Source organism: Rhinoderma darwinii, chromosome 13 (genome assembly GCF_050947455.1).
Source record: "Rhinoderma darwinii isolate aRhiDar2 chromosome 13, aRhiDar2.hap1, whole genome shotgun sequence".
NCBI classification, from domain to species: domain Eukaryota; kingdom Metazoa; phylum Chordata; class Amphibia; order Anura; family Rhinodermatidae; genus Rhinoderma; species Rhinoderma darwinii.
The window spans coordinates 33,012,157-33,036,419 of NC_134699.1; the positions used below are offsets into that span (position 1 = coordinate 33,012,157).

Sequence of the window (24,263 nt, forward strand, 5' to 3'; positions counted from 1 at the left end):
TTGATGTATTATAAACATGTAATTGGCTGTCGGGAAAAAAAATTACACTCAATTTTGAAAATCACAGGCAATAAACATTTCTAAATGAACAAAGTTAGCCGCTAGGTGGCACCATTGGCACGTTAGCGCAATGAAACAAAAATGCGCGTGCGTTTCAGTCACACTTTGCGCACCAGGCAGACGTCCCGAAGGCTGTGACGTTTCCAAACGCGACCTCACGCTGATCCTATTCCACCGCGCATGCGCGCTGCGAAAGCTTCTACTTTATTGGCCGTCTGTCTGACCAATGAGATTAGGACGTATAGTAAATGGACCCGGAAGTGCTGTGGTGGCTGTCTGCTTCCGGTTGGGAAGATGGAGACTTTTCACCGGCTCCGGCAATTTGATGCTTATCCCAAGACCTTGGAAGATTTCAGAGTGAAAACGTGCGGCGGAGCAGTCGGTAAGGACGGGTCTTAATACATTGAAGAGTTTAGAGCACGAAGTAGAGCTGAGAGAGTAAGAGCTCCGGCTCCTCAGCAGACAGCTGTGATTCTTGACCCCTCTGTGTATTTAGTCTTCTCACAGACAGGCGCCCTATAGGGCTCCTGTACTGGTAGCGATACTGTATGTAGTATTACTCTCAATATCCTCACTGCACGTCATTGTGTGGACTACAATCCCTAGAGGAATAACTACTCCAAGTAGATTGCATTTCCCAGATCTCCCTGTGACAACCACTCTATGGACTGCCACTCCCAGTATCCTCCCTGACATTTACAGTTGAGGGACTACCACTCCTGCAGTCCTCGCTGACAGTCGCTGCAGTTTGTTAGTCTATGGTGTGTACTTCTACAAGCTGCTATATATATGTGTGTATATATATATATATATATATATCCGGCAGTATTTCTATACGCAGACCGTGTAAAGTACGACATTAAAAAATGTCCGCTTTCTCCATTGGACGCTGTAAACCAGGTGATATTTCCCAATAGAAGTGTTTAAGGGATGTATAGAATATCCATACAGCGTCTGTGAGTGCTAAATATTTTCTTATTGAAAGTGCATGTACTAAAACACGATTCAAAAAGTCTTTTTCTGACCAGACATACTGAATCACTGCTCATGGACGCCTATGTCCGGGCTTTACAATAATAATGTCATGTCCAATAGACTGGCGTACCGAAATCTATACTATCTGGACAACCGCTTTCTAAATGGAGATCAACTTATGGGAAGAGGTTGGCAGGAGGGAAATAGAATTGCATTGCAGCCATTGAAATGAACGGACTGCCATGTAATACAGATGTGCTTAGTCCACCAGAGTGGTAGTCGCTCTTTGTATGTGTTGGTGCGCAGATATGACGCCTCCTCTAATTCACATGTACATTGAGGCTGATGTGTCCATACCGTTATCCATTCCATTCGGAGCACTGCTTACAGCTTTTGCTTTCTGTAGTCCACTAAATGTTGTATAGAATATAATGGCTTTTGTGTGTGGAGAACATGGAGTGTCAGTTCTTCTTCTGTCTCACTTGTGCCTCCATTTCCTGTATCTATTCTCCTATAATACGCTGTCAGATACTATTATGTTTTACATACAGCCCAATGTCCGTATCAAATCTCTAGTCCTAGCTTAAAGGGGTTGTCTCGCGTGATGGCGTATTGCTGAGGTATGTCGCTAATGTTTGATCAATGGGGGTCACCGCCGTCAAATGCTGGAGTACAGTGGTTCTAGGAAAGTGTCATGCCACTTCATCTTTTGGCTCCACGCGGCTTTTGCCGGGCAACCCCAGGGATTGGACGTTGTTGGCATATCATAACGAAGGTATAATGGCCACAGTATCTCCGCTACCTCTTGTAAACTCTAAACCAGAAAGAGAAGAAAAGTCACGACCAAGTATTTGCAAAATTACAAACAATCTTTATTTCAGTCAAAAATACACAGAAAAAACACATTACAACTATACACAGTAAAAAGAATGAACCCTCATAACGAGATGGAATCCGAACATGAAAGCAGCCTGGTCCCCCAGATGTTAAAATGGACACAAGATCCCACAAAGAGCATAAATCAATATTATTAGGCAGGTGCTAAGCATAGTACATTTGCACAGATAGATACCTAAAAAAATATACATGCAAAGTGCAGTCATAGGCAAGCTAATGAGCAGTATACCTACACCTACGTAGTGGAAAATGAGCAGGAGATCAGGATCGGGAGGGGAGGCCGCTGCCAGGCCCGACACGCGTTTCGCTGGTTCTTCGTCAGGGGTGATGTCCAAATGCCCCACATAGCCCTAGATATACTTTCCTCTCAAGTGGTTGAAAATGAAGCTGCAGCTGTTTCCCATCAGGCGATAAGGTGTAAACTCTACAATACCCCAATGCAAGTGCTTTAACCCCTTAGTGACCAGCCCATTTTAGGCCCTAATGACAAAGCTATTTTATTCGTTTTTCTATAGTCTCATTCAAAGAGCTATAACGTTTTTATTTTTCTGTCTACATAGCTGTATGAGGACTTGTTTTTTGCGGGATTAGTTGTACTTTTTAATAGCACCATTTTTGGGTACATATAATTTTTTTATTAACTTTTTTTTGGGGGGATTATAAAAAAAACCTGACATTTCACCATTGTTCGATGCGTTTTTAAATTTACGCCGTTCACTGTGCGATGTAAATAACATGTTACCTTTATTCTATGGGTCGGTACGATTACGGCGATACCACATATGTAGAGGTTTTTTATGTTTTACGACTTTTGCACAATAAAAACATTTTTGAACTAAAATTTGTTTTTGCATCGTTGCTTTCTAAGAGGCGTAACTTTTTTATTTTTCCATCGATGTAGTGATTTTTTGGGCTTGTTTTTTGCGGGACGAGACGTAGTTTTGATTGGTACTGTTTTGGGGTGCATGGGACTTATTGATTCATTTTTATTATGACTTTTTTGGGGGGCAATGAAAAAAAAATTGCAATGTCGCCATTGTTTTTTGCGTTTTTTTTTTTTTTTTACGGTGTTCACCTTGCGGTTTAAATTACATATTAACTTTATTAATGGAGTCATTATGGTCGCGGCGATACCATATATGTGTACTTTTATTTATTTTTTTACACTTTTACTAAATAAAACCACTTTTTATGGAAAAAAATTGTTTTGTTTTTTTTTACTGTAACTTTTATTATTAATCTTTATTTCACATTTATTATTTATTTCATTAGTCCCACTAGGGGACTTTACTGTGCGATCTTCAGATCGCTGCTATAATGCTCTGGTATACTTCGTATACCAGAGCATTATTGCCGGTCAGTGTAAATCTGACAGGCAATCTGTTAGGACGTGCCTCCGTGCCTCATCAGACAGCTGAGCCCCAGCTCCAGCCTGCACGGGAGACCCGTGCAGGACTTAGACTAGGCTCACGTGAAAAGGCGTCAGCCTAGCCTTAGTGACGAACGTGAAAAGGCGTATTGGTGGTCACTAAGGGGTTAACCGGTTGAGGACCGCCCACTATATATAGATATATAACTATAGCACAGGTTTAAGCTTTCTGCCTGAGCATTTGGGTAGCCGAATGTTGGGTGCTCAGCAGCCAGACATTGACAAGGACCCTGGAGAGAAGACCGGAGTGGTTTTCACCACTTCTCTCTTTCCTATACTTGCGTACACAATGCTTGATGAGCTAGGATGGAGGCTGCTGCCTCTATTGGTTCCCGTGGCTGTGTGACTGTCACATGATCACTGGGATACCGCTAGTAAGAGGCTGCTACTGGGTTTAACTAGACCCAGCACAGCCCTAAGGGCCTGTTCACAACAGCGTTGCCCTTCCATTGAGGGGTTCCGTTGGAGATTTTTGTCAGGAAACCTCGGCTTCCGTTTGCATCACCATTGATCTCAATAGTGACGGAAACACTGCTAAAGGTTTCCGTTTGTCACCGTTGTGACAGGGTTCCGTTGTTTTGACGGAATCAATAGCGCAGTAGACTCCCGGAGGGAATTATGCCAAAAAAATTGTGTTGCAGACTTTCGGGCGGTGAATACAGAACTGCTGTTCCATATTGTATCATTTTGTTCAGTACAGAACCGCAGTACAGTGGGGGAAGCAGAGACTCCCAGCATCATAAATGTTTATGATGCCAGGAGTCCCGTTCACCTGTACCGTGGCGGGAAATGTGGCCAGCGATCAGACCGTTTTTCACGGCCCGAACTCTGTCGTGTGCACGAAAGGATTTTTCCTCACCTTTTTACGGACTGGCCATAATAATAAAATAAAAATTACACACAAAATGCCCCCCCTGCCAATCATTGTTGTAATTCTAGCTCTGACCCCATAAGCCTAAAATTGACATGTAACATATCCAAATTGACAGTAGACAGTGACGATCACAAATAGTTTATTTTAGGTTAACGCTATTATTATTACCAGAAAAAAATGAGCTACAAATTAATAAAAATAATGTGTTTGTTTTTTTTTTTTTTTAAATAATTTTCCAAACTAAAAGCCTAAAAAAAAATAAAAAATTGTGTTTAAAAATAATAGGAAAAGAAACCTGCACTGATCACGAAAAGATTTGCGTCACTATCCCAACAAATCAAGTCATAGCTGTTTAACTAACATGTGCTAAAAATAGCTAAACAGTGCCGGGTCCTGAATCTGTTAATTGAATCCAAAAACAACCTAAATATTTTTTCACAGGTACCAGCAACAATGGACAGCATGCTGTGGTATGACAGACATTGGCACGTGTTCTTCAGCTTTGTTCCCCAATGTTTGCCTAAACCAATACTCTGCTATATCGTGCGGTGCTTTGCTGCAAAAAAGGCAATTCCTCTTATCAAACAACGTTTTTATTAAAGGACGACTCCAGTAAAAATGGATTCTGTCTTTCTCTGTGATAATTCTCGCAAGTGCAGTGATTTCTTGGCAGCGCTGCCACATGATCTCAAACTAATGCAAGCACGAAGGTGACTCGGCAACCAATCAGATTCCAGCTTTAATTTTTTTCTAGTCCAGTTTAGAAAATGAAATTGGCGATGTGATTGGTTGCTGTGGACAGCGCCCCATCTTCTTGTCTGCACCCACAAAACCTCCCACAGGCTCCTCTTCTGAGTTCCCAGTGGGATTGTATTTGGAGAGAGAAGTTGAGTACATAATTGCTTTACAGACAGCAAATACACATTGGTGAAGCGTGAAGCTTCTGTACTCGTGGCATTTAACCATTGTGTTCATCTCATTCTACAGCCAGAAGAGGTGGCATAAGAGAATGATAGAATAGATAATGATGCATGTGAATTGACTATTCAGTGCTGTTATTGTTCGTTTCTCACACGCTGCAGCTTCTATCTCTGTGACCGACTGTTTAAAAACTGGTTGCAGAAGCCGTAGCAGCAGGAACTGCTTCTAAACACTTTTTCTCTTTATAGGAATTGCATGGTAAGCAATTCTCCCGTAAGGTTTAAAGTGTCTTCAGGATGTGGCATTACTATAATAGCAAAAAAAATTGGTTGGTTACGTATAAAAGAAGCACATGCTGTGCACTAAATTCATTATGTGTGTTCTACACAGCACCTTCGAGTTTTAAAAGTGCGTAGAAAAAACGGTGCTGCTAAGAGGATTTGTAAAAAGTGTCATATTTATTGTAAAGAATGGCAGTTGTGCGGTGGCGTATGGTTAAGTGTTTAACCTGTCCAGCACGTTGCTTCAAATTTATCATTCCATGTGCAGGGTTTTGATAAATTTGCTACAATTTTCGCTATTTATGCCTTAGTGTAACATTATGCGTTTTATAAAACTATTGATGTGTTAAGGATTGTCCCCCCCCACCCCCCCCCCCCCCCACTGTTTAATTCATTTTGCTATAATTTCTCTATATTTTGCTGAATAAACTCTCATTTGTTTCTTTCCAGTTACCGTGATTAGTGGGCTTATAATGCTGATATTATTTTTCTCCGAGCTCCAGTATTTTCTCACTAAAGAAGTAAGTACGAGGCTATAAACTGATGTCTTATCGTTTGTTACTGCTTGCATTTTAGGAGATATATTACAAAATGACTGTCATATGGTGTTAGACTTGAGAACACCGAAGACGGAATATCTATCATAATTGATATTTCTTTTTAGGCTTTGTTCACACAGCTGTTTTGGTGATATTTTTATTTTATTTTTATTTGATCCAAAATCGCATTGGGGTAAAATAAAAATAAAAAAAAAGCTTCTTATAAGGCTCTGTTCACAGTTGTGTTAACTCTCCTACATCAGGTTTCTGTTGCTCTTTGACATTAGGAATACCTTACCGTGCTTAATATTCTAGCTAGTAAAAAAAAAAATAGCAACGTAAACCTGACTGACCCTTTATAAGTCATGGATCCTTTTAAAATGGAGCACATGACACTAGTGTGAACAGAGCCTAAGTTATGGTTTGTTTACTTTAAAGGGGTATTCCCATCTCCGACATTTTATGCCATGTCCACACCTATCTGGGGAACGGAGGTCCCCCGAGCCCTGAATCATCTGAAGAAGTGACAGCTGCATCCAGGTGGAGAATCGATGAAGAGGTGTCAAGGCATATGACCGAACTCACAGGACAGGGGGCTGGGGACACCCGTTCTCTATATATCTGGGACCTGCACCTATGAGATATTAATGGCATATCCTCAGGATTTGCCATAGATGTCTGAGATGGGAATACCCCTTTGAGGAAAAACAAACAAAACTATGTTGCGTTAACAACGCCTCCTTTTTTTTTTTAAAACTAAAAGAAATCGGACTGTTTGTGGCAGAGGGGGACCAAACCTGAACACAGTGGCCTATCTTGGGATGCAGTTGTATTCACGACAGGTTTTCAGCCTCTGAATGTAAATAATTCACTGACGCAAACAGATGCTGAAAATGGTGAGAAATGAAAGGCAACGTAAACCGTTGAAAGTTTTTTTTTAAATTTTTTTTTTAAAAAAAAGTTCAAGAAGGGCCTTGATGCCTTTTCTGAAAAATATAATATTACAGGTTATGAGTACTAGATTCTGGAGATGGGACGTTGATCCAGGGATTTATTCTGATTTCCATATTTGGAGTCCGGGAGATATTTTCCCCCTAATATGGCAATTGGCATCCACCTCATGGGGCTTCTTGCCTTCCTCTGGATCAACACGGCAGAATTGTAGTTTGGAGTTTTTTTTTTTTGTTTTTTTTTTTTTGTTTTTTTTTCTTCTCAACCTCATCAACTATGCAAGTGTATTTTAGTGTTTTGTGCAACTTTGTAAATTATTTTTATTAAAAATAATTTTTACTTTTTCAGATACAGCTTCTATGTATCCTGGATACATAGAATCTGTATCTAGCGCTGAAACCTGAATCCGTCAGGTCAGCGGCACTGACGGGTTTGTTGACAGCGGATCCTGCGTTTCTCTGACACGTAGGATCCACCTGTATCAATCACCTCTAAATTCAAAGGTTTACATAGCTTTTAAAACAAAGTGTATTACAAAGTTGCAGAACTCTCATTATAAAGGGGTTGTCCAGTCCCTAAAAATTGAGGGCTTATCCTCCAGATAGGCCGTCAATAGCTGGTGGGTTGTGGTTCGACTCCTGGCACCCCTGTCGATCAGCTGTTTTGAAGGGGGTGCAGCACTTCTTCTTTCTCACACTGAATTGTTGACACGCGTTTAGCGGCGATTCACAGGTATTGCAGCCTTTTCTCCCGTTCACTTCAATGGGAGAAAAGCTTTATTTAAATAAAATAACAAAACACATTTTCCCATTTTTTTTAATACCAAATTTCAGGAGGTTTTCCGTCCTTTAGGAATAGCTGCATATGGGTAACTATAGCAAATTGTCAAATGCTCCCCCCGCCAATAGAACTGTGGTTCCCTTGTTGGTCTTTGTTTTTGCTGCAACCATTTAAACAAAGGTCGTCCGGGGACTCCAGAAGCGGCGCTGGAACTTTGATAGGCGAAATATCAGGACTTGCGATCCTGCAACACCTGTCATCAGTTTGTTACTGATTCCACTATGTATTTGTGTTTTTGTTTTTTTTAGGTTTATCCGGAATTATTCGTTGACAAATCTAGAGGGGACAAGTTAAAGATAAACATCGATATCCTATTTCAACACATGCCTTGTGCCTGTGAGTAAACTCTCCTGTACTGCTTTGACAACACGTGTATTATAACCTGTCAGCGTTTTAAGTTATTAAACCAAGTTTTGGGGTATTTTTTTGTTTTAGGTCGATAACTCTTCAGCCAGATGTTACTTTGAAGTATATAGTGAAATATTGAAAAAGTCTACATACACATAGTTCTGGTTTTTGGGTTCAGTGGGCGTTTTTACAAAACACATCATGCTCTATGTATGACGTTTCTTCTGGTGTTTTTTCCATAGGCTTCTTTATGCGACTCGAAAAACGGTTGTAAAAAAACTCTGAAGAAGCTTGAAAATTCTGTCTTTTTTTAAAATCTAAAATAAAGGCATATTTAATGGTGTATTCCCATCTTAGAAATTTGTGGCATATCCTCAGACCCACCTATGGAACCCGCACCTATCTTTAGAACGGAGGTCCCTTCCCTCTTTGCCGCTTGGATGCGGCAACCAGCTTAGATATACTTGTATAAACATTAAGACAAGTGCAAATAGCGGCGACAACCACATGAGAATAAATGAAAATGTAAAAAAGATGTCTCTTCACTTCTCATGTGGTTGCTGTTTCTCTACATATTTGGTAAGGTTTGTATTTGGACTCTCCACTTGGGCAGCCTTGCATTATTTTGGTGCTGTCCTTCTTTGCACAGTTTGTCTTGAGGGGCTCAGGGACTCCTGTATTTAGTACTATATATATTTTTATTTTAGAAAAGGCTTTTCTTTCCCTGATGTTGTGACTTTTGTTTGTACGGTAGATCTAAGCATAGATGCTATGGATGTAGCTGGGGAGCAGCAGCTGGATGTGGAGCACAATCTATTCAAGCAGAGGCTGGATAATGACGGAAAGCCGGTGACTTCAGAAGCCGAGAAACATGGTAAATGAGCTGCTTAAACGCCAACAAACGTTTCCTTGTTGGAATTACTGATCTATATCAAACATTATCGAGCTGTAAGACAAATGGTTTTGTCAATTATTGTTTTTTTTTGTGATTAATGCTCAGCCTACTGAATGATATTGCTTACTAGGGTTGTCACGATACCAGAATTTGGACGTCGATACCGATACTTTGTGTAGTACTGCAATTTTCCAAAACGTAATAAAATAAAAAAATGTTTACATTTTCTGATGTGAGGCAGGAGGTGTGATGAATTATGAATGTGCCTCATTAATAGTAATCAACCCCATCATGTTTCTCAGTCATAAGGGACAATGTTGGGTTAATGTGTGAGGTACATGATGGGGTTAATTACTATTAATGTGAGGCACATGGAGGTTAAATTCATAATATCACGCGCCTCACATTAATAAGTGAAAAAGCATTTTTTTTTTATTTTTTTTTTACAGCGTACACATCATAAATGACGGCAAAAAATTGTGCAGGTTATTACGGCCGCGCCAATACCGGGGGACAACGAGGGGAATAGCGGCGGAGATTAGAGGTTTCTCTGATCTCCGCCGTTAGAGCTGGGCTGGGGTTGTGTAATACAGACATTGCCCCGCTCCTGCAATAAGTGCGCGCGTGGTCCGCATAAGGTGATTCGGCCAGCGCTGCACTAATGACTGGCAGGCACTGAAGACAGAACGTGGCTATGTTTTGCAGAGTGCCCGCCATGTTCGATCTTCAGTTCCGGTGCTCATTAGTGCAGCGTTGGCCGCATCATATCCTGCTGACCGCGCGCACTTGTCAGGACTCGGGAAAGGGGCAATGGCTGCATTACACAGTCGCAGCCCCGCTCTGACTACATTCATGTGTTACAATGCTAAGCTGTGCGGTGGCGCGGTTTAGTATCGAAATACATGAAATTACGGTATCGAACCGTTTGAGGGTGCACGGCATCGAAACAGTGTCGCAGCATCGCGCAACCCTAGTGTTTACCAGTACCCCTACTCACACACTGTACTGCACAGGAGGACCGTGTCTGTAACACCTAGAGACATGGCATGTACTCCCTGGTGTACACCTAACGTAGGTTGGGAACCTGAGGCTATCCTATTACATTGTACTCTTAACTAGGAACATGAATTTCCCACATACCCATTTTTTACCAGTGTTTTATTCACCATTTTTTTTGTTTTCAGATCTAGGACAAGCAGAAGAGCAAGTCGTGTTTGACCCAAAAACGTTAGATCACAACCGCTGTGAAAGCTGCTATGGTGCCGAAACTGAAGATATCAGGTATTTATATGGAATATTTGAAAGCGTAATTGTCAAAACTATTGACATGTCATAGTGACATGTCAGTTATTTTGATCGATGGGGTCCGGGTGCTGAAACGAAGGGACAGAAGCCTTCAACCGAGCGCAGTGCCACTTTGACACTAATGGGAGCTAGCTGAAGACCGGTTTATAGACTTCTCTAGCCAGTCTTCAGCTAGCCCCACATCTCCGATAAAAAACTAAATTATATCATTACAGCCGAAGGGGCACTGCGCTCAGCTGAGCGCTTATGCCCCTTCGTTTTAGCAATGGATGGGAGTCTCAGCACCCGGACCCCCACCGTTCAAAACTTTTGACATGTCACTATGAAAACGCTTTTTAATATTTTTTTTTTACACTCCTTTGTATCTCCTGCAGGTGTTGTAACACGTGTGATGATGTGCGAGAGGCTTACCGTAGGAAAGGATGGGCATTCAAGACTCCAGATTCAATAGAACAGTGTAAACGGGAAGGGTTTAGTCAAAAGATGCAAGAACAGAAGAATGAGGGGTGCGAGGTGTATGGATTCTTAGAAGTAAACAAGGTAATGACTTTGCAGAACCGCTGATTTGGTCTGACTTGACAACATTGGTATTCATATTGGGAACGCAATGACAAAGTTGAATTCTCTTTTTCTATTTAGGTCGCTGGAAACTTTCATTTTGCTCCTGGAAAAAGCTTTCAGCAGTCGCATGTCCATGGTAAGCATTGAGTTTTTCATCATGTCATTGATGATTTTGCCATTTACAGTTCAGTGTTGGATCAAACTACTTTTAGACCACAGAACATATACAGTAGCACGTGTTGCATGGTTGAATGCCTAGAGCACAAAGGTTGAACAGGATCTGAACAGGAAGATAAACAAGGAGACTATGTGGGCTGGGAGAATGGGAACAAGTGTCTTTTTCTTTTACACACATTTTTTACGGTTTATACAAAAATCTTCTGGATTTTATGTTTGCACGCTTACATTTTATTGCATTGTTTTTTGCTCTATATATGCAACTTGCTCAACCTATTGGTTAATGTGTTGTGTGTTTTTTGTTTTGTTTTTTTGTGGGGAAACCTTTTACACAGGGAAATTTGTTATGTTCTGGACAGTTTTAATATTACTCATGATATGTTAGGCTATGTTTACATTGGCGTCATGGCTTCCGTTTTTAACGGCAGCTATGACTTGTGCCAGATCATTCATACGTTCTATTGACTTATAATATGGTCTACCAGGGTTCCATGAAGGTTTCGATCAATTTGACAGCAAGAATGCTGTGCTGTTCTTGCTATCAAATATGACAAAATACAATAATAGAAAAAAATACGATTGGTTGACCTTTTACATATCTATGCTTGTTTCTAAAAGATCCCTTTGTCTAATGAGCTGAACTTGTTCACTCAAAGTCTGCCCAAGCGATATGTCTAAAGGCTGAGAATGACTTGGACTCCTCCAGACATCTGTAGATCAAGGTTGTTCTAGAGAAAGTTCAGCGTTACCCAGCATTAAACAATCTACTTCTATCCTAATATCTACCAACTCACTTGGCAGAATAGTGAGACTCTAAGTCCCTGCAAGAGTTTACATGTGTCTCCTATGATGGCCATAGTCAAATCCTGAAACTGCACACTAGCGCAGGTAATAGAACTTTTAGTACAGTTCTTTTATTTGTTCTAGTTAACAAGCGGTACTTATGTACTAGGGGAAAGCAGCCTCTGAGAGATCAAATTCCTGGCAGCTGCTTCGTCCAGTGCTATTGGCAGTACAAAGTGTGTTCACTGTATGACGGCCGTCGGCACAGCCCCTCTCTTCTGATAACAGAATGTAGAAACTGGAAATAACTCCTTATTCTACATCTGCAATGAATTTAAAAAAAACTGCATTATTTTTTTTTATTTTTTTCTGTTTTTGCTGCTGTTCTCCCATCTTGACCCAAATCTTGCTTGTTCATAAAAGGAGAAACTTGGATAGTAAGAGTATATGATGTCATTCCCTAATATAGAGTTAGGATTCTTAAGGGAATCTTTGATTTAAATTCTACAATATTTGCCGTCCTAGAAATACTGATTAGCATGCCGGGCGCTTTCTGAAAATTGTAACTTGTTTATCAACATAAATGCATTGATAAATGTTCTCACTTGTAAAAAATATAACCTTGGGGAAACCATGGGCTTGTGCCTGGTTAATCCTGTGATTTTCCTATGACTCCTTGCCATGGAGCCCTATCCTTAACCCGTGCCACCTGAGGAAAGCTCTGTGTGATAGTAGCAGGCACTGTTGTATAATATAGAAACTATTTCTCTCTCTTCTCTTCCTGCCTCCACCTCTGTGCAGTGCACGCTGTTGAGAGTAAGTTTATAACTCTTGAACTTCATTGCTACAACGCTTACAGTAATGCTTGTGTTGTGTCGCTGCATTGTAGCTTTCATTCTCTCAGCCCACATAGTCTACCGGTTTACAGTGACCAATATGAAGCTTTAAGGGATTGTTTTTCTGAGTTAGAAAAATAATTGTTTTGTGACAGGTTGGTAATAAATACTGCTGAATAATTTGTTAAAGGGGTTATCCTACCAAAAAAAAAATACTTAGCAATTGACAGAACCTGTGAAAATAATTTTGCAATTTAAATGTATTAAAAATAGTTTGTTTTTCTAAGATAACTTACATTGGGGTCAGTGGTAGCGCCACCTAGATTTTTCCTGAGCACTGATATATGTATCCACCTACTGCATTATGCAGTGGTGGACACTCATGCACTGTTCGTCTGGTTTACCAAGCTTGGCGCTGCACTCTAATCCCTTGTTTTGTATTCCTGTCCAACAATGGCCGTGGATACCTATTTTGCTTGCAGCACCAAATTTCCATGTGGTCAGCCCGGTCCTCTCTGTCCTGCATTCCTGGGTTTAATTCAACATTCCACAGCCCCGCCAAAAACTAAGTCTCCAGCTGTGGACCCTCTTATCTCTCGTCTGACCAAGACTACTACTGGTTCCATGGCAAACGCATAGAATCCTCCAGGTCCTCGTTAGAAGCTGCTGGCTTGCCCCGGAGCCCGATTTTTGCCCTGGGTTATCCTGTCCTTCCAGAAGCTCCCCTGGAGGAGTTGGTGGAACTTACCCAGCAACTCTCCTATGTTGACAAGTACCTGTGTGAAGCTGCCCTGGATGCAGGAAGACTTGTGTCTCGTGTCTGTTTCCATCGTAGCTGTTTGCAGGACAGCTGGTCTTAAACGTTTGTCAACTGACACTACTTTCACATCTTTTCCCTTTGCGTCTAGATGAGATCATCTCTGAGGCAACGGATGGCAAGAGTTCGCGCTTGCCTCAAACTTGACCCTGCTGCTCTGGACTTCCAAGGAAAACAGAATCTTCTTTCCCATTTGCCAACCCCCGTTCTTCTCCACAGCCTTTTAAAGCAGGACACACAGAATAAGCCTCGTCCTTCCTTGCTCCAATGTTCACAGCTTTCCAAACATGGGGCTTTTAGTACAAGCTCCTCCCCCACCAACATCTGCTAGTAGGGGGGCAGGCTCCTTCTCCGATGCGTGCGTGAGGTACAGATTTGCCCATCATTACTTTTGCTTGAATTTGGTTATGGACTCTAATTTTTCATGAAACACATTCAATACAATATCGCAACATGCTATCAAAACCCTTGACAAGCTTCAATTGACATCACAACTACTGGGTTGGCCACAAGTAGACACGTATAGCATAGACCTCTCGTGACAGTCCAGTCTTTAAATGACTGGACACCTTGTCCCATTTTGGCTTCAAAAATCAACCTGCTCAAGTCCTCCCTTTCTCCTTTACAAAGGATCACCTTACTCGGCCAGTTTTTTTATACTGTTTCAGCAACTGTTTGTGTCTCAAAAGAAATTTTCTTCACTAAGACAAGGGGTCAAAATTCTTTGGAAAGGGATACTGAAAGGGTATGGGCACCACCTAAGCCAAAGTAGGTGGCAAGAAAAGGGGTGCTGCAAATGTGCGAAATAGCACAATTTAACTGAGAATAAAGCAACACATTATGGACAAGCACACACCCAAAATTCACAAAAGTATATCTTTATATGGTACCAAAAAAAGCAAGAAAGATAACCGCATCTAAAAACAGACACAAAAAAATCGGTCCATATGTGTCATACCACAGGAGCAACTGTGCTACCAACCCATGATAAGGTATAGGGAGTATATACAAAGTGTAGGGTCGTGACAATTGCAATAATATATACTAATAGAATGAAAGAGACAGATGTATATACCTAGCCTGATGATACAAGTACTTGAGTATGAAAGTGCAAATGCAAATAAATCCCCTCATAATAAAGATGTGGTACAAATATATAATGCGACATCATGATACCATAGAGCACAAAAGAATTGACAATAAATATAAGGCTATACGTGGTTCAAATGTAAGCTGCAGCATATAGAACCTCCCCACGTGTATCGCTGCCTCCTAGTGCAGCTTCGTCAGGGGATTCTTCAGAAAGTTTCTTTGACAGTTCTTTGCTTTTGCATGCAGCTTTTGGGCACCATGGTAACCTTGATCGAGGTAATTCCAATAGCCCAGTTTCACTTCCATTCTCTTAAGAGGGCAGCACTCGCTTGCTGGAATCGCTTTCTGGATTCGTTTTATTGGTGATCCTTCACTTGTTGATCCAGGGGAATGGTCTCTCCACCTGGAGATCTTCGACCAGATTTGCTTCAAGTGGGGCACTCTGGATGTGGACCCGATGGCATCCAGGTTCAACTGCAAGGTTCCCGATTTCATATAGTGGGTGAGGCTTAAATGGTAGGCACTCTGGTAGCTTCCTGGGATCCGTTCAGCCTACTTGACGTTCTCAAACAAGTCACGGTAGAGGCTATTTGACCATCCTAGTGGTGCTGGATTGGGCTCGCTGGTCATTGTACGCAGAAGTGGTGTCTCTACTAGCTGATGCTCCGCGGCACTTGCACCTCCAGCATGATCTTCCCTAAAGGTCGCTCTTCAAGAGTCGCTACGTTTAACGACGTGACTGTTGAAGCGGTCGTTTTGAGGGCTTGTGGTATTTCTGAACGTGTTATTCAGATCATGCTGAAAGCCAGAAAACCATCATCTGCTCATATTAATGACCAGACTTCGAGTTCTTTCTTTCAATGGTGCCAGGTGCGAAAGCTCTTGCTTTTTCTCCTTGTCCAGGATTCTTTTCTTTTTTTCAAGGGGGTCTCTGCTCCGTCCATTCTTTTTATCGTCCGCTAGCCATGATTTTGGATATTCAGACTTTTCTCCAGGATGTGGCTCATGCCGACGTCCTATTCCTGCGTGGAACTTAAACCTGGTCTTGGACTCCCTGCAATTTGCTTCATATAAATCTCTATTGGAGATCTTTCTTGGTCTTTTCTCTTGGAAGGTGTTTCTTCTTGTGGAGGTTACTCTCCATTCCTGATCCTCCACCAGGACAAGGTGGTGCTTCGACTGGTTCCATCCTTTCTACCAAATCTGATTGAGGACATTGTCTTGCCCTCCTGGAATTTTTTTTCTCATAGAGTTCATCTCGATCCGTGTGTCCACCCCCCACCCCACCCCCCAATAAAAAACGTATGCACTTCTTGGATTATTTCCTTCCGGTTAGACCAGTTTGTTTTGAATTCTTGCATCTCTGGACCCTGACTAGGTCTCCTTACCACCTTGACGATAAAAGAGTTTTACAGTGAATTCCCTTATTTATTTATTTTATTAATAAAAAAAATAAAATGGTTGTCTGGGATTAGAGAAGAGTGCCTTTTTTAATCTAGAAGCTGTGCCACTCTTGTCCATGGGCCGTGTCTGGTAATACTGCTCAGGTCTATTCAAATAAACACCAGACACAGCCTATAGACAAGAGTGGCACTGTGTCTAGATAAAAGACAGACGCTCTTTCGTATCCTGCAACCCCTTTCAAAGCATTTTATTTCTATGGTTAGCCATACAGAACTTTTTTTTTTTTGTTTTTTCTTCCTGTTATCGGGGAAAATCCTTTTGTACAGAATCATTGTACAGTTATTTGTATATGGTAGATTGTTGTACTAGTACGGGCAGTGAGCATGTAGAATGTGTTTAAAGTTTAAAATAAAATGCAAAACCTCTGATCTGTCTTGTAAAACGTCTGATCATGTGATGTTAAATACTTTTGATCCTGGTAAGATACTGAAAGTTCCTTTTATCTGACAAGACATTGTACTGCGTGTAGAGCCATTGTAATATTTAAAGCTTCCTCCACTCGTGCCATTTCAGCATTTGATTTCTGTAGCCATGGGGTTTACCTCGCTTTATGTTCTCATTTTTTCACTTTTTTTTTTTTCCTCCTCCTCCCCACCTCTCCAACAGTTCACGACCTGCAGAGCTTTGGACTTGACAATGTAAGTTCTTTTTTATATATTCTATGTGTCATTTTTCTTAGAATGGAAGATCATAAACCTAAACCATTTTTCCAGATAAATATGACCCATCATATTAAACATCTCTCCTTTGGAAAAGACTATCCAGGTCTTGTGAACCCCCTTGATGGCACAAGTGTGTCTGCTTTACAGGGTAAGTGAAAACCTTGTGAATTTTGTTCTCTTCGGGTTCAGTGCTGTGGTAGCCCATACACCATTGATAGTACAGTTCACTGACGTTACCAGTATGGGTTCACCTTCAGTCACATCGTTCAGTATATTAGAAACCTCTGTTCACGCAGTTCGGCGATGTCTTATTTTCTCCATCCTACTGTTGTATTTCCTTCTCTTCTCACCTAACTTGCCTGTGTATTAAAGAGTCGCACCCATGTAATAAGTAACATGATGTTGGGATGTAACTCTTGACTGCACTTTACTTCTGCCCTGATTTCTGAATGGTGGTCGAGATCCCAGTAAGTTTTGTCATTGTGAATGCCACTCACTGTGGGTGAGGCCCGGAGTTTGGCAGGTGAAGAGACGGTGGAATAAAATCTAGAAATGCTAAAGTGTTCTGTGATTGGATGGAGGTGTTTTGGCAGATTAGTCTTTTTGGTATACGTTGGGGAGGTATGCGTCAGTCTGTATTGAATGGCACAGTTGACTAATGCTATTAAATTCAGAGGCACCCTGCAAAAAAAAAAAATAAATTCTATATATTGTAATACTGCTCCCTTTCTTTTTTTTTTTTGTGCATGTCAAACACAGTCTGAATAGAGCCCAAGTCTTTGACTGTACTGTTTTTTCACTTGTGTCATCCCTTTTCAATTAAAGCCATTTTAAATACATTAGTGTTGGGCAGAACTTTGCCACCTGGATGCGCTCCCAATCTCTACAGAAAGAGGAGAAATTCTAACTATCCAGCTTAAATCTTCTATTAAAGTGTACCTCCAAGTATAACGTCAAAGTCTTTGAAAGTGCCGCTGGGACACACAGCTGGTAGGGTTCCTTTATCTTAGGCAACCATACATGCCAGAAGCCTCACTGGCACAGGACCAACCATTCCCCTGGCAGCATATTCAAGTGGAAGTTATGAAAATGTTATATCTGGAGCTGCACTTTACAGTTCAGGGAGGGTGACGGCTGCTGGCTATCGCCATTGATGGATACGCTACTCTAAGCAAAGGTTTTGTTTTTTTTTTTATTTGTTTTTTACATAATGTAGATCACGTTTCCTAAGACTACAACTCTCCTCAGAAGTTACTCATTTGTTTTTGTAGATCTAGCAACCCTATTGTTACTTTTTCTTACAACCATTATCATTGTCCCTTTTTTTTTTTTTTTTTTTTTTTTTTTTCCTATAGCATCTATGATGTTCCAGTACTTTGTGAAAATTGTTCCTACAGTATATGTGAAAGTGGACGGAGAGGTGAGAAAAGCAGCCTGCTCTGAATAGTTGTATTGTCCTTTAATAAAACATATGCTCTTGAATGGATGGGACTAGCACTGTACACTGTCACTCAGACATCCGGTGTTTTAACATTACTTTAGAGCATTGAGTTGGATCTATACGGAGACTATGAACATGGAGGTGAGAGAGAATCTCATGGCTCTGACTTGCAGGCATTGTTGATATAAATGGCCACATCCCCAGCAGGATAAACAGAGGGCCAGATGGGAACAATCCTGGATCTATCTTTCTCATCCGGCCAATTATTTTTTTTTTATAAGATGGAGTTTACTGATCCCTCCTCTAGCAGTGTAGGTCTCAAGGTTTTGAAGTTAATTTTTACCTCCATTTACCTTTTTAGGTCGAAACTTCTGTGCTGATTTAATTTTTTTTCATATATCTTTAGAGAGATAGGAGCTCTATTTTTCTGATACAGAGCTCCAAACCACAGATTTAAATGGGCAACATGCTGGCTGCCTGCAGCCACCACTAGAGGGAGCTTACTGCATACGCTGCTATTTTTGAGTTTAATGTATAACTATGCAGGGAGCTCCCTCTGGTGGCGGCTGCAGCCAGCCAGCATTTCATGTTTTAAACTTGTCTATGCAGGGGAGTATCAGAAAAATAAATCCTGACTAGCTTGGAAGATAAATTAAGAGATTACCAGCACAACATTTTTGACTTACTTGCATCAAAAAAACAAAATGGTATTCAATTGGGGACGTTCACTTTAAAGGAAGTTGTCTACCGTCATCACACGCACAGCTGAAGACCACCTATTTTCCTGTATGTGCAGACACAGGTAAGTCTGTACCTGCATGGAGGACTAGAATGATGCAGAAGTGTTTTATTTGCGGACTAATCAGAGGAAGACCAAAGTAATCATGCGTGTAAATGGAAGCAAGCAAAGGCGGAATTGTTAATTTCTAAGCATCCTTGACAAATCCATTCTTGCTACAATTAAAAACATATTTATTTAAAATATATATATTCATCTTTTTCTCTAGGTATTACGCACCAATCAGTTTTCAGTGACCAGACATGAAAAGATTGCGAACGGTTTGATTGGTGACCAGGGTCTTCCAGGGGTATTTGTTCTTTATGAACTTTCTCCCATGATGGTAAAACTCACAGAGAAGCACAGGTGAGAAACCTTCTATCCCTGCCTGGCTGTGTGACCTGTACTTTCTAGTATTCACACCTGTATATTTTATTCCTTTATTCTAGATCATTTACTCACTTTCTAACTGGAGTGTGTGCCATTATCGGAGGAGTGTTTACAGGTAAGGACTACCCTGGTGCTAGGAATATTCTGTCCTGCATCATGCAATTGATACCGTCACTAATCTGTAGGCATCTATGGATGTTATGAAAAACTTTACAATGGCAGGCAGTTTGAGTTGTCTCTTCTGATATCAAATTCTTTACTTTCCTAACACAGTTGCAGGACTTATTGATTCACTCATCTACTACTCCACACGTGCCATTCAGAAGAAAATCGAACTTGGGAAAACCACATAATGGGGGAAAAAAAAGGTTCCTACCATCTCCAGGCCTGAAACTGGGATACATGCACAAAGGAAATCGGGAAGGGGACGTTTTGTCTCTGGGAAAAACACCATGAAACAGATTTTAAATGCCTTTAGCTGCGGCCTGCGTTGTTTCCCACGGAAATATTATACGCCTAACATGCAATGTACTAAGGCAGCTTACAGCGGGTTTATTCTGTATCACTGGTGACATCTTCACTTGTTTAAATGTCATCTTCCCTGGTGCTGCACCAAGGGGGTAGTGACTGCAGTCCCTTCCAGTGATCTCTGGATATGACATCTCGGATAATTGTCTGTAACTGGGAGACTCCACTGCTGCTCTCGTCCAGCCACCTGAGAATGGCTACCTCTGCCTGGGGTTGGCTCTATGCACCTGCTATTTTTCTCAGTGGGTTACAAGGAGCCTCTGTTCTTCATGTTAAACCAGATGTACCATATTTTTAAAATGATGACTTACAACAAGGAGGTGACTGTAATTGTGGATCTCATTCTTACTGTACAGCCATTAAATGAACAGAATGAATGTTTCTTTTAAGTTGGCGTATGGAGCTGATTATTTTTACTTGTGCAATATTTGCAACAGGGCTCTTAATTCTCATGGGTCAGAAAAGCTACGTTGTTGGAGGCGCAGCTGGATAGTTCACAAAAGCTAAGCAGAGGCAACAAAACATTGTGTCGGAATGAGTATTTTCTTGTATTTCAGCCCTGTGGTCCACTTCTGTTCCACCGCTTATCAGGTACGATCTTCTATCTTCACTTATGGTTTCTTACATGTTACAGGTTAATCTTAAACTGGCCATAAACATGAGAACACAAATGGTTTTAATTAGAAGGGGGGGGGGGTGTAAGTCGCCGCCAGAGGGGTCTGATCTCCCTTGGGAACAAAGGATCTGGCCTGCTGTAATCCAACATGCCTGATTCCTCTTTCCCCCAACGTCTGAGGTCGGGGAAAGAAGAATCCTCTTTTTATTTATCCTGTAATGATTTAATCCTCACTGCAAATGTCCACGTGTGACTGTAGATGATATTGTGTGTGAATGGTCCTGATTGTTCCGTTGAATCGTCATCTGCACCTTATGGTGCAGTGGAAATCCTCGTGTACACTGTAGATATGAATTTTTTTTTTTATTTTGTTACTGGCTGCTGCTACCATGCTCTGTCTTCCAGATGACATTATAGATTTGGAATTTTTATTCAGATTTCCAAGGTTCGTCAATGGAAAAGTTAAGTTATGCAGCAGTACAACATACCCATATCTGTGCGTAACTATTCAGGAGTCTAGAAAAGCTGGGTGCCCACCGATGTAATGTTGACCATTAAATACTGTTAAGATGGCCATACAAATTCAGAAAATGTCGGCTGAACTCTCGGCCAAGTTTTGTCTAAGGTTTATAGGCACCCTTATTTTTGGAAAACTGAGGGAAGAGAAGAAAGCAGAAATGACAGATCTAGCTGAATAGGCTCCATAATCACGTTTTCAGTACGGGACAGTAGTCCTGCGGGGAGGCAGTGACTCAGTGTCATACGTAACTGATGCTAGGAGCCCGGCTCCCTGAACTGTGTTCAGTCCGGTAAATGCGACCGACATGCTGTCCGTATATCATGGACCGAACGCTTTCATGAGGCCTATGTGTTTTCATGGCTGCAAAGAACCGCAGGCTTTAAGCACTAACGTCATTGATAAGATGTAAGCTCATAAACTTTTCACATACACTAAAAGATCTTTAGACTGGTCGGACATTTATACACTGATCCTGCCGTTGGATCCATGGGCTAAAAGATATAAGCAAGCTCCGTGGTAAATCTATTTCTGACCTTCTTCATCACGACAGCTCCTGCTTCTTGAAGGTGATTTGTGTGCTCAGAAAATGAGGCGTGACGGGATAGGGGAGTACAGAAATCTGAATTTCATGCCGCCTTGTAATCCTGTTCTCTTGAACAGACCATACGCAGAACAGCATATTTCTTATTGCATTTGACTTCTCTCTATGGTGTCCTTTGAGTCGTGCACAACCCCCTCAGTACTGGACATTATTATATAATATAGCATCAGTCTTTCTTGGAGTGATCCGTAGGGAAATAGTAATACATTCTATTGTGTTTGTACTTTTATTTTTAATTCTTTAGGTTCGCGTCGAACTTGTTTTCCGTAAATTTCATATCCGTGAATGTCAGGACTTCTGTATGTTATAGGCTCCGTTATGTAGCAGTGAATCAGATTCTTAAACAAAACCTAAAGTCCTCTCCTTGTTTCAGTCACCAAAAATAAAGATCAAAAACATTTTTGTGTACAGTATTTATTTAGACAAAGTCCAACATCCTATATGAATTCTCGACTCCACTAGCACCTTTTGTAACCGGACCCGGCTTGCGTACGTGATAAAAATAAAGGGTTATGTTTGGGGCCACGTTATAGAAAAAAATCTTGTTCTAGAAATTGCTCCAATAATAATCTACAGGGTTGCAGAAAATGTAAGATTGCATGTAGTGACTGTCTATAGTCCGCTGTAGCAATACTTTCCTGGACTGATGGGTTATCAGGCTGCAGCAAGTTATCATTACATTTTTTGCCTCTGTGTGTTTAACGCGTTAAAGATTGCTACATCTGTATTGTACTATATTCCCATCTAGAATACCTCTGTTTTGGCAGTGTTCTGTCCTCCTTATCACTTTTACTTTACATGAAAAGTAAATGTCTGCACATACTGATATAGTGGGCCTTAAGTGTCCTAGTTACACAGAGCAACCAATCGAATATTTTATCTTCGTTCAGAAAATGAAAGTCGAAACTAGCTGCTATGGGCTACCGGTCAATAGCTCTATAATCATTTGTATTCTGGATGATCTGAAGATGGAACCATTGCATGGCCTGGAGATGCCATTCATTCATGTGTTGGGACTGAGCTGCAGTACAAGGCCCTGCCACACATGCCAATGAGCTGCTGTGCCTGTATAAGCAATGAAGGGCTCCTGGGGGCACACCCCTACAACCAAAACATTGATGAGGCCGTCAATGTTATCACTCATGGAAAACCCCTTTAAAACGAGACTTTTAATAAACCTAACTTACTGAATGTGGAGGGCATGTCTAAGGGAAAAGGGCTAAAAATGATCCCTATGTTCATATTCTGAAGTGTGTTGTTATAAATGTCTTGTCATGTATTCTTAGTGTAATATTAAAACTCGTAAGTCTGTTTTTGGACATATTCTCTTTCTTGGCTGCTGTTGTATTATTAAAAGGGTAATAAAATTTAAGATATTACGTATTCTGAGAAGGCGGTCCATTAGGGTTGTCGCTTTCAAGACAATACACATTGGGCTGCATTCACACACCCCAAAAAAAAATGGCACAAGTGCAAAATCCGCTGCAACCACAGTATGTGGTGAACTCCATACCTGACTGACCTGGCAGTAAACATTCAGTCTCCACTCCTATCCCATGTGCTATTTAACCCCTTCCCCCTGCATGCATTCTGGGCCCTAATGACCAAGCAATTTTTTAGTTTTTCCATCGTCCCAGTCAAAGATATAATTTTTATTTTATTTTCACGTGGACATAGCTGTATGAGGACTTGCTTACTGCAGGATGAGTTGTATCTTTCAATGGCACCGTTTTGGGGTATATAGAATTTCTTTATCAACTTTTTTTTTGGGGGGTTAGGGGGGGATATAAAAACCCCCTAGCAATTTAGCCATCATTCTATGCATTTTACATTTACGGCGTTTACTGTGTGACGTAAGTAACATGCTACCTTTATTCTATGGGTCGGTACGATTACAGCGATACCAAATATGTAAAAGTTTTTTTTTATATTTTACTATTTTTGCAGAATAAAAAAACATTTTTGAACTAAAATTATTTTACATCACTGCTTTCCAAGATCCATAACTTTTTTTTATTTTTCCGTCAACGTCGCCATATGAGGGCTTGTTTTTTGCGGGACTTCATTGCTACCAATTTGGAGTACATAGGACTTATTGATTTAACCGTTTATTTTGGAGGGGGAAATAGGTAAAAATAGCAATTTTGCCATTTTGTTTTTGCGGTTTTGTGTTTTTACGGGGTTCACCTTGCGGTTTAAATAATATGCTAACTATTTTTTGGGTCATTACGATTGCGGGGATACCATATGTGTAGATTTTATTTTTACACCTTTACTAAATAACATTTTTTATGGCAAAAAAATGGTTTTATATATATATATATTTTTTTATTATTTTTTCAGTCTCACTAGGAGACTTCACGGTGCGATCTTTAGATCGCAGATCTAATGCTTTGATATACTTCGTATACCAGAGCATTATTGCCTGTCCGTGTAAAACTGACTGGCATCTATTACGCCATGCCTCTGGCACGTCCTAATGGGCATATAGCCAGGGCAGACCTGGGGGCCTTTGTTAGGCCCCCGGCTGCCCGCAATTGCATTTGCGGGCCGCCGCTGTGTGACAGAGGGAGCTCCCTCCCTCTGTAAACCACTCAAGTACAGCGGTCGCTAGTGACCACGGCATTTGAGGGGTTAAATGGTAAAGTAAATCAAAGTAAATTCCGATGGCTACCGTTGGAG

At 41.0% G+C, this 24,263-nt stretch overlaps 2 protein-coding genes across 9 annotated transcripts in view; one reads left to right on the forward strand and one right to left on the reverse strand.

Moving 5' to 3' along the window:
- Positions 1-24,263, reverse strand: part of LOC142665945 (deoxynucleoside triphosphate triphosphohydrolase SAMHD1-like) — a 111,099-nt gene continuing 86,836 nt past the window's right edge. The window contains exon 15 of the mRNA XM_075845772.1: positions 1-1,849. Within this exon, the coding sequence (XP_075701887.1) occupies positions 1,694-1,849 (156 nt within the window). The 3' untranslated portion in view covers positions 1-1,693. The remainder of the gene's footprint in view (positions 1,850-24,263) is intronic.
- On the forward strand, positions 299-22,911 carry ERGIC3 (ERGIC and golgi 3). 8 transcript variants are annotated; one of them, XM_075845777.1, is made up of 15 exons: positions 300-442; positions 5,888-5,958; positions 8,016-8,103; positions 8,870-8,989; positions 10,195-10,291; positions 10,690-10,855; positions 10,955-11,012; positions 12,638-12,652; positions 16,652-16,683; positions 16,759-16,855; positions 18,063-18,127; positions 19,156-19,292; positions 19,376-19,431; positions 20,402-20,435; positions 21,531-22,911. In XM_075845777.1, exons 1-15 carry the CDS (start codon positions 355-357, stop codon positions 21,568-21,570), a joined length of 1,164 nt encoding a protein of 387 aa, XP_075701892.1. In that variant the 5' UTR covers positions 300-354; the 3' UTR covers positions 21,571-22,911. The 8 variants fall into 8 exon arrangements, with proteins under 8 accessions (XP_075701888.1, XP_075701889.1, XP_075701892.1 ...); XM_075845780.1 differs by having other exon boundaries at positions 22,472-22,911; XM_075845773.1 differs by having other exon boundaries at positions 299-442; positions 20,402-22,911.